The sequence below is a fragment of the Ischnura elegans genome, chromosome 8 (assembly GCF_921293095.1).
Source record: "Ischnura elegans chromosome 8, ioIscEleg1.1, whole genome shotgun sequence".
NCBI lineage: Eukaryota > Metazoa > Arthropoda > Insecta > Odonata > Coenagrionidae > Ischnura > Ischnura elegans.
Window position 1 is genome coordinate 11,266,494 of NC_060253.1, and position 20,160 is coordinate 11,286,653.

The 20,160-nt window shown below is 39.6% G+C and overlaps 1 protein-coding gene across 2 annotated transcripts in view; it reads left to right on the top strand.

The window, feature by feature from the left end:
- LOC124164580 (autophagy-related protein 9A) overlaps positions 1-20,160 on the top strand; it is a 40,590-nt gene that overhangs the window by 15,149 nt on the left and 5,281 nt on the right. The window contains exons 12-14 of one of the 2 annotated variants that reach the window (XM_046541979.1): positions 1,085-1,296; positions 2,928-3,108; positions 6,289-6,321. In XM_046541979.1, the coding sequence (XP_046397935.1) occupies positions 1,085-1,296; positions 2,928-3,108; positions 6,289-6,306 (411 nt within the window). In that variant the 3' untranslated portion in view covers positions 6,307-6,321. Of the gene's footprint in view, positions 1-1,084; positions 1,297-2,927; positions 3,109-6,288; positions 6,322-20,160 lie in introns of those variants that run through there. The other variant, XM_046541978.1, reaches the window with a different exon arrangement.

Consider the following 20,160-nt stretch of genomic DNA (forward strand, 5'->3'; position numbering starts at 1 on the left):
GAAGTTGGCAAAACCACCCGGACAAAGCTACACTAATTGTTAGCTTCTAACTCTTCTTGTTCCGCATTCCTTGGGTGATTCAGCTGTGATGGTTTGCCCCTCTGCACCATGGCTGACCTAATCTTCTTCTAGTTTTTTTTAATTGTGAAGAGCGAATAGGTGGATAAATTAATTACGCCACTCTCGTTTTGCTCTATTATTTCCTTTCCTCACTGTGACATGTTTTGCATTGTTTGCCATGGTGTCTACCTTCAAATGCTCTATTCACGCAACTCACAGACAGAACTACTTACTTATCGAACGACAGTTTACCACATGCCTTTGAGACTAAGCACTCCATGTTAACTTCATTTCTAACAGATCTCCACCAATTACAGAGATTAGGGAGTCTTGGTGGAGGTTTTCCGGCGATGGGAACTCTCGCTATGGCAAGTGTCAACACCAAAATAGCCTCGTAAAAACAAATTCTTTTACATGCTAATCATAGGGTCAATTGACAGTGCTTCTGCTATCTCTCGTAATGGCAGGGGTCTCGCAATAGCCTGTACTTGCTTTCAAAAGGTTCTACTCTACCTATTTAGATTTGCATGGGACATGATGTGAAACTGGATAACTTTCATTGCAATTGGTCAACAATCTTATAACTTATTTGATGGCATATTTCACTCAATTCTCACATCAAGTTATCTTTTCAAGCTCAAAAATTTATTTTCTTCCCTTCATTTCATTCTCAATCTTTTGATCTCTATCAACTGTGGCTTTTCTTTGCCATTTATTCAATGTCGTGTCCAGAGGTGGATTTTGGGGGGGGGGGAGAACCTCTTCGAACGCTTAAAAACTATACACAGGATTTTTGAATACGGTTATCATTACATTTGTTTTGTTTTGTATATTACGGAGCCTTAATCATTTAATTTCATGTTAAAATAAAGAGAATATTTTGCATCGTAATTGTTGTAATCTTGAAGTCATTTGCACATCTTAAAAAGAGGCAATGGACTTTGCTTCCACAATGCCCTGAGCTCAAACTCATTTTACCCCGATGTGTACTGCTGTTTATGATTCAAACGTCTCTCTCTTTCAGTATGGAAGTTTGGTGGCAAGTGCGTTAGGCGGTGGGCATGGGGGTCCTTCGGCATGGCCTCCATTTGCCCAGCAACAAGAGTCGGCTGGAGATCGAACGTCGCCAAGGCAACGAAGCATGGGCCCTGGTTACACACCAGCACCTGTTCGAAAGGGTATGAGTCGAGCAGAGGGCCCTATGCAGTCCTCCGATGGCAGGAGCCTTTTGTTAAGGTATATTTCAGCATCTGAATTGACAACTTGTTCAATATTCTGAATGACCTCCATGCTGCTAGACTTACACCCACCTTGCCAACTGGGTTTCTTGGGCATTTTTTGAACTAGTAGGAATTTAGAAAATTTTATGACCAATTGAAACTATAAAATGTTGATCTGACTTCATAGCGAGATGTGTTCAGCATAAAATGTCTTTTCACTGAAATATATCCTGAAAAAAAGTAGATTCAGAGGAAATGAGCACTGCGTTTGCATCCTGTGCAAATTTTCAATTTTATTTGGTGCAATTTTTTCAAATATCCCTCATAGTTCTGTGCATTTGTAATATGAAGTAAGCTTTGATACCAGCTTATGTCATTGTCATGAACTTGGTTTGCAGTTTTTCATTACCATTTTATGAAACTAAGACGTGTCTATCTATTCCAATCCACCACCGTCATTTATTCCTCTCAATTTGGACATTCAGTCATGTTAAGTATTTACCAAATGAAGTCTTTCCTCATCCTAGCTTTTCATAATTATTTACATTTTGCAAATTAATATTTTTTATGAATTCACAGTCAGACAAGCACTTGTTGATCTAATTTTTAAACTGCCGATTCTGATCACAAAATCACACTCCCAGTGCTTCATCTTGATTGTTGGTTTTGATAGGTGAGGGTATGACTCACCGCTATGCAAGCCTCAGGCAAGGAAAGGAATTGGCCTTGCTTTAATCAATGAGGGAAATTCACCCATCCGTTGTGTGGTTTTGATGTGAGTTTTCTCCCATGATTATCACTGTTCTTGATGAAATAAACTAAGAAAAAAATTACCATGCGTGATGAGCAATAGTTGACAGGAAGGCTAACATTGAAAAAGAGTGACTTCATTATTTTTTATATAAAAATTTAAATTTTACAATGAAAATCACAGTTTCAAATCAAAATTTTGCCTTTTTGCATGGTTGTAACTCACTGACGAGGAAAACTTTGCAAAACATTGCCTATTTTTATAATGGAAGCATAATTTTTTAAAAATAAACATTGTATTAAAGATTTACTTCTGGGTAAATATAAATGCATAAGTAATACATATATTCCTTTCCATGCTGCTATAACCTGAAAATATGCGATTTTTTTGTAGACATCTACAATAATGAGTTAGTGTAATTATGAGTATTTTCTTGATACCTTCAGCACTCCTAATCATAGACTTCAAATGTAATGCTATTAAAGGCAAAACAGATTAATAATTTTAAATGAATTAATGAAAACGACTAAGCATTTCATTCAAGTAACCGAACTTCAATTCAGAAAGTGATGTGAGAAATAGTGCTTCTGCTAACCTAAGGAAAATATGTTGCATTTTCCAAAAATCCATTTCTTCTCATGGACTGCACTGAAATCATTGCACATTTGATTTTTGCTTAACTTTTTACCTATGATTTCAAATCTACTATTGTTGCTACCCTAATTCTCCCTTTAAAAAAAAAATTTTGGTTGTTATTGAACTGATGTTCAGCATCTGTAATCATGAACCATGTATGTATCTAGATTATTGAAAGTATTAGATCCTGGACAGGAATTCCATAATTTGTTTTCCAAGTTGATCCATTTTCTTTGCATGTCTGCTTAATGACGAGACAGTATTCACCAAGCTAGAGGTACCCCTGTGGTGCAGTCAGCCTACGGCCTGGATGTCAATAGTCCCAGTTTGCTTCCCGGCTTGTCCCCTCAGGGGCAGTGGGGCCCTGAAGTCGTTCCTGAGCTTACAGTGGCTGATATGAGCCTGGGCACACTTTATCTCCATGAGTTACACCATCGTCAGGTGAATATTTCTAAAGAACCTGATCTTCTTGGTGATATCATATAATTTATTTCTTAATGTGATCATACAGCTGAAATTAATTTAAAAAGTCAAAGAAACCCATATTTAAAAATTTTTTAACCGGTAGGGTTGCATGTGGGAGTTTGTATTCCTACTTTGAGGGTTGCAATCATTTCATAAGATTAACCTCAAAAATATCACATATTACACTCTCTATTGCCAGTATTTGAGTAGAAATGCCTGGCAAAATTCAATGTTCACAGTGATGACTTTGTACAGAAAATGCTATTGAAGGTCTTGACTGCACATCTATTATAGAATTTTTAAAAGACCTATTGTTGGCAATGACAGGCGAAGCTGATTCAAATACATTGCAGCCATGACAATCTGACATTCAATTATCAAAAATAGGTAATTTAATTAAACAGGCATCCCCCGAGTTACGTCTCGACTTACGTAAATCCATACTTAACCGTATTTCAAGTGATTACGTCAATTTACGAATGCGAGAGCGATGAAGTAGATATTCGCTTGTATACCCAATGGCAGAAAAAATATCGAATTGTTATCGAGTTTTTTACGTGCTAAACAAAATCAAGTGACCCATTTTTATCATTCCTCGAAGGAATTTTCATTTATTTCTGTAGAAAAATCGCTTATAAATCGCGCTGGAAGTGGTTGCGCTTACTTCTGTACGATACAGCTTGTTACACAGAAAACACACCCGAACTCCGACTTTAAACTATTTAAAAGTTGTATCCTTAAGTTCGACATTTCCATCTGTGGAATTAAAAGAAAATGAAGTCTGAGCAGAAATCTTTATTGCGGAAAAGAATTGGTTAGTACCCACATAAAGGCATTGAATGCTGCACGTTTGAATTTGAGTGTTAGCAATGAACGCTGCGAAAAAGTGAAGAAAAAGTTGACACACGATATTAAATGCATACTTGTTTACATGTTTCTGGCTACTGGGTTACCGTGTTGTATTATGCAAAGATTTTATCAAGCTGCATTTTCTCGTTCTCTCATATTGTGTGCCATTGTAAATTAATACCGCATTATTGAAAGCTTTTCCCCACTAACTTTGTTGCAAGTTAATGACGGAGTTGGCTGAATAAAAGCTCACTTTTAATTAGCTCCGTGCATTGGAAATACTCTTCGATGTTTCCAGCGAAGTAAATATTGAAATGGTGATATTTTCACGTCATTTTGTTCAGATATGAGAGAATGAAAGCATGTTTGCGTGCGTGAAAGAGTGGGTGTATGTGCGTGTGATGTATCTAAGAATATAGTGAATTACTGGTATTTTTTTGTGTTATTTGCTCGTAATCCTCGACACCCCTCCTACATGTATTAACTGTGACAATGAAACCACCATATTCATCAATCAATGTAATATATAAAACGCAGAAGATATGATGATTAAACTTAGATCGCAGTATAACATAATGAATCAATTTAAGTATTAATTTAGTAATGTAGCGTTGAGATACCGTACTTTCCCGAATCCACGCGATTGGTCAATTCGGGGAATAATATTACACATTTTAATTGACAGTGCTTGAGATGCAACTCTCAATATATATTAATGTTTATCGATTTTGTATCTAATAACGTAATAATACGCGGAAGAGGTCATGAATATCGCAGTGAATTGAATGAAACTTCACCGAGAATTTACCGTGCATTTCTTCGCTGAGAATTCACCCCACCTTCACTGAGAATCTCTGAAGCAGAATGTTCGACTTACGTAAATTTCGATATACGCAGAGTCTGCCGGAACGCATCTCTTACGTAAGTCGGGGGATGCCTGTAAACTGGCCCTTATCCCCCCTTTTTGCCCCTCCCATTCTTCTTGATGTTATCCTTGAGGCCAATACGATCATATCGTGCTACAGAATGGATTCATTTTGCTGACTCTGTAGTTCTATTGACGTTCATTGTCATTGAAACTGTTTCATCAGGTCATGCCATGTCACTCAGCTTGCCCTTGCAATATATCATGGCTTATGACTTCCTTGAAAATTTCCCTATCATCTTAAAAAAAGAATGTGTAGTGAGGCAACTCGTCCCTTTTCTGACATTAAACAAATCGACATCACTAACTTTTAGAGTAATGATGAAATATTTTTTTAATGTTCTCGATATTTTGAGATCCGAGAATGCACGTAAGCAAGGAGCCGATACGGTCTATGAAGTGGCCACTCGAGCGACAAGAAAGATGTGCTAACTTTGGAGATGCACTTCTATTCCGATAATGTCGGAGAGAGATATTCGCTCTAAAAAGCAGTAACTTGGCATAGCCTACAGAGGATGACCTTGAAATATTTAATTCGTTGATTTGTGTTAAGGGACAAAATATGACTGCAAAGAGAAAATCTGGAACAGGGCAAGTTCATGCAACAGATTTGGACTTTAAAAAAATTTTACACTTAAAAACATTAATAGATCAACAACTGAATACATAGAGTTTAATTGCTTTATTAACCTCTGTATAAAACCACAATGTGTAAAATTTTCTAATTTAAAACAAAAATTAGAAAATTCATTGGAATAAAATTTGCGTAAATCTTCCCCACTCTCCCCAATTAAGATTGAATGATTATGTACTATCTATTTGTAGTTTTATTGAAGTTTTTCCTTACAGGTAGATTACAATTAGTAAAAAATAATTAAAATCAGTACAGCTGCTCTCGATAATTCCATCTTTGCATGTGTCGATGCATGACATTGTATCTCCAGTTTATGTGAATATTAATCTTTACGAAGACAATTTAAGTAAACAGTTATCATATTTCATCCCCAGGATTAAGCTACTCTCTGATTTTTAATATATTCAGCTGTTTTAAATTAGTTCAAATTACTTAAGACTTAAACTGCAGTCTGTCTTTGATTGTATTTGGTCACGCATGTGTTTACAAGCTCAGTTTATCAGTGATTCCCTCCATTTCTGTTGACTCCATCTTTTTCTGTCTGAATTTCCTAAAATAGAATTAAAATATGTTTGATAATTGTCTTAAATCCTCATTTTGTTGTTATTTCTAAACTCTTGCATCCACCTGTATTGATGAAATATCCTATGTAATTCAATTGTCATTGTGATCCAATACCATCACATTTCCATTGATTCAAAAACTTTCTTTGTTGCTCACCGTCCATGTCTTGCATCTGGAATATTAGACTCCTCATTTTTCTTGATGACGTGCATTCTAATCGTAAGTGTTGTGATTATATATGCTGTTAGTAAATATTCATTCTGGTTGCATGATTGCTAGCATGTTATACTTCTTGATATCTTGCTGTAGGCAATTAAAAGCATGAGATGCAGTGTCTGTATTATGTTTCATTCTCGTTTATAGAAATTTGCTGAGTCTAATTGAAATTTTGTGAAACATTATCTCCTGAGCCAGTTTCATGACTATGGGGAGGGAGGGTGAGGGGATAGATCCCACCCAAAGTCTCAGAGAAATAAAAAGTTATCTAAAACTATTGTCTAGTTTTGCAATTTAATAAATGCATATGCTTAAAGTTTTAATTTTAAGTGTCAAAATGATGTAGAAAGTAAATTCAGCCATGTCATTTTTCAATAATTTTACCAGACCCCCCTTTGTTTGGGGGGAGGGGGGGATCACCATCCCAGGCCATTCCCCTCCCCCCAAAGTATATTCCTAGTTACGCCACTGATCTCCTCTGAATTTCAAGTCGTGTTTACCTGATGTAAGCATTGAAAAATTCTGAAATTATTATCAAGTTGTCCAAGTTGTTACAGTAGACTCTGGTTATTACGAAGAAAATCATTGGGCCTATCCAATCTATAGTAAAAGATGTCACGTAATTACAAACTTCAGTCCCACTTCTGGTGGCTGCCAAATGAAAACTTAATTATGAATTTCCACAAACGAGCAGCAGCATTTAGGAGGATATACACTAAGCTACGTTATAATAATTGTGTTACGCATAAGTTCTACTCCTGTACTGTGCTCAAGAGCATCAATTATGGTTCTTTCTCTAGTAAGAAATGCTTCAGTATACACACGCAACATCATACAGGGTTCCCACTCAACCTTGAAAACCTTAAAACGTTGAATAAGCCATGAATTTCGTATACCGTGAAAAAACCTGGAAAAAGCCGTGAATTTCGTCATAAAACCTTAAAAATCTTGATTTTACGATGCTAGAACTACGATTGACCGATTGAAAGAAAACTGGATATTTCGATCATATTTCAAGATCAGTCACGCGCAGACACGGCCACGGATTTATCTGCACGCGTGTAATCGAAGCGCAATTATTGGTCCATGTGCCATGACGACACATTGAACTTAAGCCTGTACCAAAGCCGGAAGACTGGTAACCAAAGTTTATTGACACTTGCAAGAATTCAGACACTTCTTAACTCCCTGACACTCTGGTCCCTCTATTCTCCCACTCACAATATCTAGCTCGATCTGAATTTTGCAAACAATATGTGACGCCAGGAGAGAGAGCACTTTCATTGCTGCGTTTGCATTCATGGCGTATGTCGCGTTTGCTAAATTTTTAGTTAACGTGCGGCCGATGATTGTTACGTGATCAATATTTCTGCCTAAAATGGTTTATCTACAAACCGTGAATTCGAAGACATTTAGACCGTGAAAACCTGGAAAAAACCGTGAATTTTATAATTGAGTGGGAACCCTGTCATATAATAAGCTTCATTTCTGAGGAATCATGGTGACCCCCTCATTACTACTCGGACGTACAGTTAGTCCTCTTCCTACACAAATATTCGATTTATGAACTTTCAGAAGATGAGCATTGAAAAATTCAAGCTTGCCCAAAATGTTGAATTTGGCACTTTTCAAGTTGGCCGATGTGACGCAGTGTGGCGTTGAGGAACTCGCACTTTGGGCATAATCTGAACAAAGTATCATTGAATCCGGTGTGAAGTCAGGAACTATTCAGCTTTTCGTTCACTCTCCCTTCCCGTGGACAGCAATTTTTTTTGACTCCGCTTTGTCACACGGTCAGCTAGATCAGTTCGTCACAATTGGAGTGAATGCACGATTATGATACAGTGTTGCATTCTGCAGGATAACAGCACTCCTCAATGCCTTGCATAGGTTTATCTACTTTCGAGCAAGGTCTCAGAACGCATCTTGTTCGTATATCAAGGATATACTGTATATGAGAAGATATCAACCCTCAATTACGTCATGCCACATTCTTCTTTTGAGCAAAATGCAAAGAATGTGCTTGTTTTTATATATTTGCACATAATTTAATCGCTAGTGCGCCTATTAATCACTTGACTCTGAAGCTATTTCACAATGCAACTAAAACTTTGGGATATTGAAGAGACAAGAAATTTTGACAGATTAATATGTTTTTTTTTTTACAATAGGGTAGTTTCCTTCATCAAAGAAAACGAAATGCATTGATTGCTATTCGTTACCCACCATTATAGTTTTCATAATATACAAATTATTTGGTTTTATAAATCCCAGTTTAAACGAATGGCAATGGTCAATTTTAACTGTATTTCAAAAAGGCCAGATTGGCACCCATGCGATGCCACTCCACGTGACGTCACAGGGACCTAGTTTCTACACGAGAGGAGAGGAGTTTTGTCTGAGATTGCCAATGCATGCATGAGTCACAGAGCTCAGGGAAACATGTCTTAATAATCATCTATTAAAACTAGCCATGGTCGGAAAGTTTCCTTCGCTTGATAAGGTATTATTAATCCATAATTTAGCCAAGCGCTACCTGCTAGCAAGGTACTCTGCTACCTGCTAGCAGCCTGCGTCATGTCAGCGCTCAAGCCTCACCCCAAGGTCACCTCAAAAGGTGGGAGGGGGAACCAGAAATATGTCACACGGAGTTTTCCCATCATTCCTACTTAGCCGTCGTGTTTTCGCTCGCTTGAAAATTTTCACTTTTCGTTTAATCGCGAAAAATAGATATCGTCATTCGAAAATCTAAATGTGTTAAATGCGTACTCCAGGAGAAATTATCTTTCGAATTAGGCAATAAAAAAATAATAGGAAACCACCCTATTCCTTAAATAAACATTCATACAAAATTCATTATTGCAAACCTCCGGTTTTGCAGTCCCGTGAACTTTGTAATAACGTGAGTCTACTGTATCTGGATTGTTTGCCAATTTCTGTTAAGAGCCAGTTTATCATTTTAACCCAGAAAATCTTCATTTTGTGTGTAAAATCAACCACAAACTAAATATCCATACTCTTATCTGTGAATCAATGTATTCATCATAAGTAGTAATAATGAAGTAAATCATTAGACCATTACTAACTGTCAGCTTAGACAATAAATATAAACCTTAATGGTTCATATGCAGCCAATTGAATTTCGAGATTATATTTTTTACATTTACATTTTATTTTCTATTCATTACATTTGTGGAAAATACTTTTTATGTGTTAAAAATTTTGGCCTTTAGTTTTTGTCTGCACATATTTAATGCTCTTTCAAGCACCCTGGCTTCATGCATGACTTTGACTCCAAATAAATGTGAAGCAAGTGTTTTAAAATGTTAAAATTTGATGAATTTGAATTATTGGTATCTTATTGACTTTAACATGTTGCGTACCGGAGTAAGCTAATGTTTAGAATATAACTTTACCCAATCAAACGTTATGGTGCATCAATTCATTATGAATAACGAGCAACAACTGAAAACGCAGTAACGAATACGTTTTGTACGCTTTAAAATTGTTTAGGTTGACGTGCCTAAATGATGAGAATCTTCGTCATCCGTCCGGAAAGTTCGGGAAAAAAATGACGAGAATTCTTGCCATCCGTACGCAACGTGTTAATAGTAGAAAACCTGGAAAAACACATGAATTTTTATATTGTAATCTTTCAGGATCCCCTTATTAAATTTTGAAAGAGAAGAAGTGAAGAGAAAGGTAGACCTAGTTTTATATTGTCTGATGAAGCTTATTGTATGAATAATAATTGAAATTTTTTATTCTACTTTTGGCAAATGTACTCTCGTTTCCAACAATAAGTAGACACCCACGAGTCCCATTTTATTGATGGGTGAATACTTGGAAGGGTTGTAGATCCATATTTGGACTCACCATTTCTGTATTAGTATGACATGCTCTGTAGCTGAGTATATTTGTTCCATGTGTGGTTGTTGTGGTGAAGTTTTGGGAGGGTTCAAATCCAAAGTAATTATTCTTTTTTTGTTTTGTAAAAGAAACATTCTTATCATCAATGTATATACTAGGGATGGTCGGATTGGATACCTCGGATCCAAATATCTGCAGATATTGCCCTTCTACGAATACTTAGGATCCTAATTTGCTGAAGACATTGGATCTGGATCCCAAATTTTAAATTTATGCCTCAGTGAATGCAGCATCCCGAAAGAGGGAGTGGAAAGAGTTCTGATCCTCTCTTCGCATGCACCGTTGCACTACGACCCTTATTCTACTCATGAAAAATTTTGTTTAAAATCTCTCCTAGGGGTTATGCAACAGAATTTCAGGCATGGAAAATTTTAAGGCAAAATACGATAGGCTCATAATGTGACTCTTCTGAAGACATTAAACAATCATAGGGGGAATCTCAGCCTTGTAAGATAATAACCACATCAAAAATAACTATGTTTGCAGATTTCAGAAAAACCACCCTCGGCCCTACATCAGCCCATGCCTCTGACATTTTTTTTGTTTCCAAGATCACACAGACCATATTTCATTCTTTTTCGAAGGAAAATACATATCAAGTTACACATGAAAACTTGAAGCCCGTTTCATCTCTACCCCGTCTCACCCACTGACCTTTTTCAACCTACCTGCTTCAATTCTCCATTTCTGGAGGACAAATGCTAAGCGAGAGACTTTCTGGGCCCAAAAATGTCTCAATAACTTTGGCAATTGGATGACATACGCATGATTTAAAATAGAATGAGACCAAACGCGACGCATTTCCAGCAATATTTTAGTTTTTTTTTTCTTCTAATCGATTGTCACAAAGTTATCTTGTTACTACTAGACTATACTAAAATTCAGCACTGTCAAAACAGCCCAATTTTCAAAGAAACAAGCTCACCATTAGCCCCCTCAAATGCCGATGGAAATGCCAACTGCATGTATCACATAGCTTGCCCGGTTTTGCTTTGAAGGCAATGATGTCACAAAATAGTAAGATCCGACATGTTCATCTGTGACTCCCTCATTCGTAATCTCAATTCTTGAAAGAGACCCTCCTTCCCCTCCACCTGTCCTTTACATGCTTCTGCTTCCCACCCCTTCCTCTCGAGATTGCTGTGCGGTCGTCTCTTTCTGCTCCCGCACCTCGTCGCACATGAAGTCGCTGTTGTTCTAAACATTGTCAATTATGTCCCAGATTGCGCAGTTGAAATTTCATTTGATTTAGTCCAAAAATGGCACGAGGCCAATTACAGAGGACTACAATAACAGAAGAAACAATTATATAATATTAAGCAACGTAAGCAACAATAACAAAAAATATTCAACAGTATTTACAAATAAATAACAAAGAATAGTCATCAGATGGTGCGAGGAATAGTGGGAAAATTACGATAGTGATGGTGCAAGTTGGGTGAGGGATGAAAAAAGGATCAAAATTTGGAACACATTTGGCATATGAGTTAATGGAAGAAGGAAGTCTGAATAGAAAAGAACGTTTAGAGACAGAAAGGCGGGGGGTGAAACAATGAAATAGATCACTCGACCTCGTCGTGCGCGAAGGAACACGAAGCTGAAAAAAGGAAGGTCAGATGAACTGTATTTGCCATTAATGATATTTAAGAAGAGTCTCGATATTTTGATAAATATTTATATATTTCATTGTGTGGAGATAAGATAAGGAGAGCTCAACATATGGGGGAAGTTCGGGAGGTCCGGACCACCCCCAAAATATAATTGTAACACAATTACAGTGCAACCTCGATATAACGACACCCCACGGTGCACTAATAAACACTCGCTATAGCGAATTGTCGCTTTACCGGAGGTGGAGCAAATAATAGTCAATATACCGGTTGCGAACAGATATACAGGAACAGGAGTGGTGCGGCGACAGATAAACATCTATCCGATAAACGTAAGCATAAATCCAGACGAAAGGCGATGTTTTTTTGCATCACTATATTTCCTTACTCAAATAACGACTAACTGTTCAAACAATTTATAAGCACCGCACTGAATAAAAATCACGCAAGGCATTGTTTCGTCAATCATTATATTTATCGAACGACAGTTTACCACATAAATTTGAGACTGAGCACTCCATTAACTTCATTTCTAACAGATCGCTAGCAATTACAGAGGTTAAGGAGTCTTGATGAAAGTCTTCCGGCGGTGAAACCCTCGCTATGGCGAGAGCCGATGCCGAAAGGGTCTCGTAAAAACGAATTTTTAAACACGCTTATTATAGGGTCAATTGACGGTGCATCGGCTATCTCTTGTAATAGCGGGGGTGTCGCTATAGCCCGTACTCGCTTTAACGAGGTTCCACTGTACTTTGCTTCAGAAAAGCAAGCAAAATATTGAAAAACCATGAATTTGAAAGACATTTCTTTGACAAATGAAGCTTAACGGATTATGAAAAGTGTTAAAATTAGTAGAAAACTTAGTAGGTACCCTGTTTTTCAAAAATGTTCCCCTGGTTTTGGAACCCCCTCCGGAACGAAATTCCTGGCTGCCCCACTGCGCTGCACTGTGGCGTGAAACAATTGCAAGGAAGTGCACAATCCACCTCACCACAACTGAAGCATTTTGCGGGTGAAACACATGTCAGCATGCGATGAGAAAGTGACAAAATTTGGGAGAAACGTGCGTGAGGAAAATTTTAATTTCGAACTTGAAGGCTTATGAAAATGATTTTTAATTATGTAGTTAAAATACAGTAAATTCCGGTTATTACGCGCCTCACTTTACCGCGGTTTCGGATATACCGCGGGTCTCACCTTGTCCCCCGAAATGATTACATTGACCTTTTTTTCTGAGGTAGGTAACTTTGTGGCGAATTTTATCTCGGCGTGACTACCGACGCGTCGCAACGGCTCTACTTCAAGCGACTGTATTGACGCGGTTGGCAACGTATTCCATACATTGTTTCGTAGCCATAAAAAACTCGGTAATTCCTGATCGGTCATTGTGTCTTGTGGACTCGAGCTGAAAAGTGTGTTGCACGGCTATAATAATTTTCGAGATTGAGGGAGATTATTCTCTTTCGTACGTTCGCACTGCGGCGCTCAAACCAAGGTAGTTACTTAATGCCCACAGGCTTCGAGCATTTAATGATGAATGAGCTGTTTTACCTTTGTCTTAGGCTTAATATTAATATGAAAATTACTTTTTACAAAAATTTTCATTGATTTTAGGGTTAAAACGATGTCTTCCAAAAGGAAAACTTACACAATTAAAGAAAGTTGGGCATAATCGACTGAGTGAAACGCAGTGATTCAAAATCAAGTTTATTCAGGGAGTTTGGTGTTCCTGAAGGAACTATTCGTGGTTGGATGAAAGAAGAAGATAAATTACGATCATTTGTTAATCAAGTGGATGACGAAATAGGACTTGATAGAAAAAAGGCCAAATTGAGTGCTGCTGGTGATGTGGATGAATATTTATTTACGTGGTTTGTTCAGAGGCGCAGTGAAGGTGTTCCATTATCCGGTCCACTATTACAAGCACAGGCAATTAAATTAAATAAACAAATAGGTGGTGCTCATGATTTTGTTGCTTCTGCTGGCTGGCTATCGAGGTGGAAAATTCGCCACGGGATAGCGCAAGTCAACATGCAAGGAGAATCTCGTTCCAGTGACAGTGAAGCAGCTAGAGAATTCTGTGGGACTTTACACAAGATGATTGCTGAGGGTGAGTACACTGAAGAGCAATTGTATAACTGCGATGAAACCGCTCTCTACTACAGATTGCTTCCAGCAACATCACTTGATGTTAAGAAGTCGGCAAATAAATCCGGAATAAAAATGAGCAAAGAAAGAGTGACTTTAATACTGTGCGCAAACAAATCAGGAAGTCACAAGTAAAAACCTCTGTGTATTGGTAAAAATCGAAGCCCTCGGTGCTTCAAGCACGTTAATATGACAGCACTACCCATAAATTACAAAAACAATAAGAATGCCTGGATGACTCGAGACATTTTTTTATCTTGGTTCAATGAAGATTTTGTTCCATCGGTTAAGAGCCACTTAAGATCAAAAAAGTTAGAAGAGAAGGCACTGTTAGATAACTGTTCGGCCCATCCATCTTCTGAGCTTTTGATATCGAGGGATGGTAAAATAATGGCTTCGTTTTTACCAAAAAATACGACAGCTCTTATTCAGCCCATGGATCAAGGGATAATCAGAGCATTTAAAGCCCACTATCGGCGAGAATTGCTCACTAGTGTCATAGATTCAGAACTGCAGGTACAAGAATATCTGAAAACAGTCACCCTGAAGAATATGGCTTATAATGTTGGATTGGCATGGAAGAAAATAACTTCAGCTACAATTAAAAATTGCTGGTCAAAGTGCGAGTATACAGCGGGCGATAGCATAGACGACGAAGACGAGTTTTTGGGCTTCACGGAAGAGGACGCACGTGAAGCTTCAGATGTTCTTTCTAATAAACTATTTGTGAGTGATCTCGAGGCCTGGGTTCGCGAAGACGAGGAAACTCCTGTATTTGCTTATTAGAGTGACGAAGAAATCGTGGCTGCAGTGCAGAGCCGCGCAAAAACTGCTGCATCATCGGAAGATGAGAGCGAGAATGAAGAAGGCGAATGTGAGGTCGAGATGCCATAAATTGGCCATTTATTTAATAATATAAGTGAACTGATGAATTGGTTGGAGGGACAAAGTGATTGCGATAGTATTCATCTGTTGCACTTGCAAAGCATAAAACATTACGTGACAAAGAAACGCCATCAACTATCGCGGCAAAAGAAAATATCTGAGCATTTTAGTAACTCCCGTTAAAGTAGAGCGTCTAAATCATATAATAAATATTGTAATAATGTATTACCCAAATAAATTGGCTATAAAAATTACCTGTAAGGATTTTTTTATTGCTTCCCACGCATTTTCCCGTAATAACGCGGTTGTCCGATAACGCGGGTGTTAACTACGTCCCCCTAGACCCGCGTTATAACCGAATTTTACTGTATTAAAATGAATTGGATGGATGAGGTAGATACTTTGTGAAGATCCATTATGAGATATGAAGTGAAACACTTATTCCACATAGTGTAATAAATTTTTATGTGGAAAGTGCAAAGTGTTTCACTTCATATCTCAAATATTAAAATGTTTATCAACATCAAGATAGCAATTCTTCGTTAAAACTTTCGCGGGTGCTCGTCATGTTGAATTAAAACTTTTGGGCTATGTCGCCGCGTCAGATTTTGGGTGGCCCCAACGTTTCCCGACCGATGCTGGTCGCTTTCTCAAGGGAATCTGAAGAGGTGGGATTTAAAATTGGTATATATAGGTATATGTGTCAGGTGGTGGGGGGAGGGGAGTGAGAGGTTGGAGGAGTAGGTTGTCGATTATTTTTGCCGATTACGGGTTGCCAAGTACGGCTGATTTTAAGGCCAGTGTCTCTGTTAAAGTTGTTTTTCTCCTCTTTAGATATTTCTATTGCTTCTCTTACGAGTCTCTGTTTAAAGCCTTTCACTCTCGCAACAATTTTTGCTTCCTTAAGGTCGATTGTGTGGCCCAGCGCTGCGTGTTCGGCTACTGCGGACTTCGTTGACTGCCCCAGTCGAATTGCTCTCTCGTGCTCCTCTAGACGTGTTTTAACCGATCTGCCTGTTTCGCCGATATAGTTCTTCCCACAGGTCTGGCAAGGAATTCGGTATACCCCTTCGACTTGTAGTGGAGTTCTATCCTTGACGGTTTTCAATAGATGCTTTATCTGTACGTGAGGCGAGAATATTGTCCTTATCTGGAATTTGCGTAGGATATTTCCTATTCTGTCAGTCGTCCCCTTAATGTATGGCAGGAAGGCTTTCTTCTGGTCGCTGAGGTCATTAACAGAGGAGTTCGCTGCTTCTGCGGTGTTGATTTTGATCTCATTGTTCTTTCTGATAACTTTATTAAATGTTCGAGAGATAACTCTGTCGTCGAATCCATTTGCCCGTAGAATGGCCTCTAGCTTCTTCCTCTCTTCGGCAAAGTTGTTCTGGTCGCTTATTTTGTAGGAGCGGTGAATTAACGTGTTGACCACTCCATTTATTTGCGCTGGATGATGGTGAGATAAGGCGTGCAGGTACCGATTTGTTGCTGTAGGTTTTCGATACACTGCATGCCCCAATGTTCCGTCCTTCTTCTTTTCCACGAGGACATCTAAGAATGGAAGTTTTCCGCCTTCCTCCACCTCCATTGTAAACTTTATGTTGCTGTTGATCCCGTTCAAATAAGTAAAAAATTCCTGAAGCTTTTCTTTGCCGTGCGTCCAAATGATAAAAGTGTCGTCGATATATCTCACCCAAATCTTCGGCTTGTAGGGGGCGTTCTGAATGGCTGTATCTTCTATGTGCTCCATGAATATATTTGCAATTGCTGGGGAGAGAGGGGAACCCATCGCTGCTCCAGACGTCTGTTGATAAAAATTATTCCTCCACCGGAAGAAAGTGCTCTTGAGGCAAATCTCTGTCATCTTGGCGATGTTTTCTCCGAACCTGTCTTTTATGATATTTACCGCCTCGTCACAAGGAATATTTGTGAAGAGCGATGTTACGTCAAAACTGACTAGGATGTCTTCTTCTTTGACCTTGACGCCACTAATGATCTGAAGAAAATGTTGCGAGTTTTTCACGAAAGATTTAGCGTCTTCTACTGCGGGCTGTAAGATCGGTGCCAGATATTTCGCTAGTTTATATGCTGGTGAGTCAATGGCGCTGACTATGGGTCTAAGGGGCACTCCTTCCTTATGAATTTTCGGCAGGCCGTAGATACACGGAGTTTTCGGATCCTGTGGGTTGAGTCTTCTTCTATCGGCGGGATCTGGTATATGCGTCTTGATTATTTCTGTCACTATCCTCTTGTATCGGGCGGTTGGGTCTCTGTCGATCTTTTGATAAGGTCCTTCCGCGAGTAAATCTTCCATCTTCTTGTCGTAGTCTTCTTTCTCCAGGACGACCGTCGCGTTGCCTTTGTCAGCTGGTAAAATCACGATGCTCTCATTTTCTTTCAATTTTCTAAGGGCTTCTCTCTCCGCCATGGTGGTGTTATGCTTCTGGTTTTTGCTTTTCATTCTGAGGATTCGGCAGGCGTCCTGTCGAACTATTTCAGCCTCGCTGGGGGGCAAGTGGCCAATGGCGCTCTCTACTCCACTGATGATTTCTTCTACTGGAATTTTCTTCGGCGTCAGCGCGTAATTGAATCCTTTTTGAAGGATCGACTGGGCGGCAGGGTCCAGGGGAAGTTTTGAGAGGTTGACGATGACCTTTGCCTCGCATTGTGGATTGTAGGGTTTCTGCGAAATTTCCAATCTTGTAAATTTCCTCTTCTGCTTCTCCGTCGTAGTCTCTGCTACCGCGATCATGTGTGATGCCGTCATCCTGTCGAGCCTCTCGAAATCTTCCTTCTTCATGGCATTGGCGAGAATGATGTGAATGTTGAAAAGTTCCTTGCCGACGTGGTCCAGTTCACGGCGGGTCTCTTGAATAGCTGCTCGTAGTAATTGTTTACTGGCGTTGTGAAGAATCCGGGGTGTGCGTTGAGAGCGAAGATGGTGACGTAGTCTCAGGAAATTTGGCAGAATCTGCTGGTCTCGGCAACGTAGTAGAAAGGATAGTTGGCACAGAAGCGATGACTTCTTGGCTCGGAGTTTGTCGAATTTCTTCGATCGATGTCGCAATTCCTCCCCATAGAGGCGTCGTAATTCTTCGTTAAAACTTTCGCGGGTGCTCGTCATGTTGAATTAAAACTTTTGGGCTATGTCGCCGCGTCAGATTTTGGGTGGCCCCAACGTTTCCCGACCGATGCTGGTCGCTTTCTCAAGGGAATCTGAAGAGGTGGGATTTAAAATTGGTATATATAGGTATACGTGTCAGGTGGTGGGGGGAGGGGAGTGAGAGGTTGGAGGAGTAGGTTGTCGATTATTTTTGCCGATTACGGGTTGCCAAGTACGGCTGATTTTAAGGCCAGTGTCTCTGTTAAAGTTGTTTTTCTCCTCTTTAGATATTTCTATTGCTTCTCTTACGAGTCTCTGTTTAAAGCCTTTCACTCTCGCAACAATTTTTGCTTCCTTAAGGTCGATTGTGTGGCCCAGCACTGCGTGTTCGGCTACTGCGGACTTCGTTGACTGCCCCAGTCGAATTGCTCTCTCGTGCTCCTCTAGACGTGTTTTAACCGATCTGCCTGTTTCGCCGATATAGTTCTTCCCACAGGTCTGGCAAGGAATTCGGTATACCCCTTCGACTTGTAGTGGAGTTCTATCCTTGACGGTTTTCAATAGATGCTTTATCTGTACGTGAGGCGAGAATATTGTCCTTATCTGGAATTTGCGTAGGATATTTCCTATTCTGTCAGTCGTCCCCTTAATGTATGGCAGGAAGGCTTTCTTCTGGTCGCTGAGGTCATTAACAGAGGAGTTCGCTGCTTCTGCGGTGTTGATTTTGATCTCATTGTTCTTTCTGATAACTTTATTAAATGTTCGAGAGATAACTCTGTCGTCGAATCCATTTGCCCGTAGAATGGCCTCTAGCTTCTTCCTCTCTTCGGCAAAGTTGTTCTGGTCGCTTATTTTGTAGGAGCGGTGAATTAACGTGTTGACCACTCCATTTATTTGCGCTGGATGATGGTGAGATAAGGCGTGCAGGTACCGATTTGTTGCTGTAGGTTTTCGATACACTGCATGCCCCAATGTTCCGTCCTTCTTCTTTTCCACGAGGACATCTAAGAATGGAAGTTTTCCGCCTTCCTCCACCTCCATTGTAAACTTTATGTTGCTGTTGATCCCGTTCAAATAAGTAAAAAATTCCTGAAGCTTTTCTTTGCCGTGCGTCCAAATGATAAAAGTGTCGTCGATATATCTCACCCAAATCTTCGGCTTGTAGGGGGCGTTCTGAATGGCTGTATCTTCTATGTGCTCCATGAATATATTTGCAATTGCTGGGGAGAGAGGGGAACCCATCGCTGCTCCAGACGTCTGTTGATAAAAATTATTCCTCCACCGGAAGAAAGTGCTCTTGAGGCAAATCTCTGTCATCTTGGCGATGTTTTCTCCGAACCTGTCTTTTATGATATTTACCGCCTCGTCACAAGGAATATTTGTGAAGAGCGATGTTACGTCAAAACTGACTAGGATGTCTTCTTCTTTGACCTTGACGCCACTAATGATCTGAAGAAAATGTTGCGAGTTTTTCACGAAAGATTTAGCGTCTTCTACTGCGGGCTGTAAGATCGGTGCCAGATATTTCGCTAGTTTATATGCTGGTGAGTCAATGGCGCTGACTATGGGTCTAAGGGGCACTCCTTCCTTATGAATTTTCGGCAGGCCGTAGATACACGGAGTTTTCGGATCCTGTGGGTTGAGTCTTCTTCTATCGGCGGGATCTGGTATATGCGTCTTGATTATTTCTGTCACTATCCTCTTGTATCGGGCGGTTGGGTCTCTGTCGATCTTTTGATAAGGTCCTTCCGCGAGTAAATCTTCCATCTTCTTGTCGTAGTCTTCTTTCTCCAGGACGACCGTCGCGTTGCCTTTGTCAGCTGGTAAAATCACGATGCTCTCATTTTCTTTCAATTTTCTAAGGGCTTCTCTCTCCGCCATGGTGGTGTTATGCTTCTGGTTTTTGCTTTTCATTCTGAGGATTCGGCAGGCGTCCTGTCGAACTATTTCAGCCTCGCTGGGGGGCAAGTGGCCAATGGCGCTCTCTACTCCACTGATGATTTCTTCTACTGGAATTTTCTTCGGCGTCAGCGCGTAATTGAATCCTTTTTGAAGGATCGACTGGGCGGCAGGGTCCAGGGGAAGTTTTGAGAGGTTGACGATGACCTTTGCCTCGCATTGTGGAAAAGCAAAAACCAGAAGCATAACACCACCATGGCGGAGA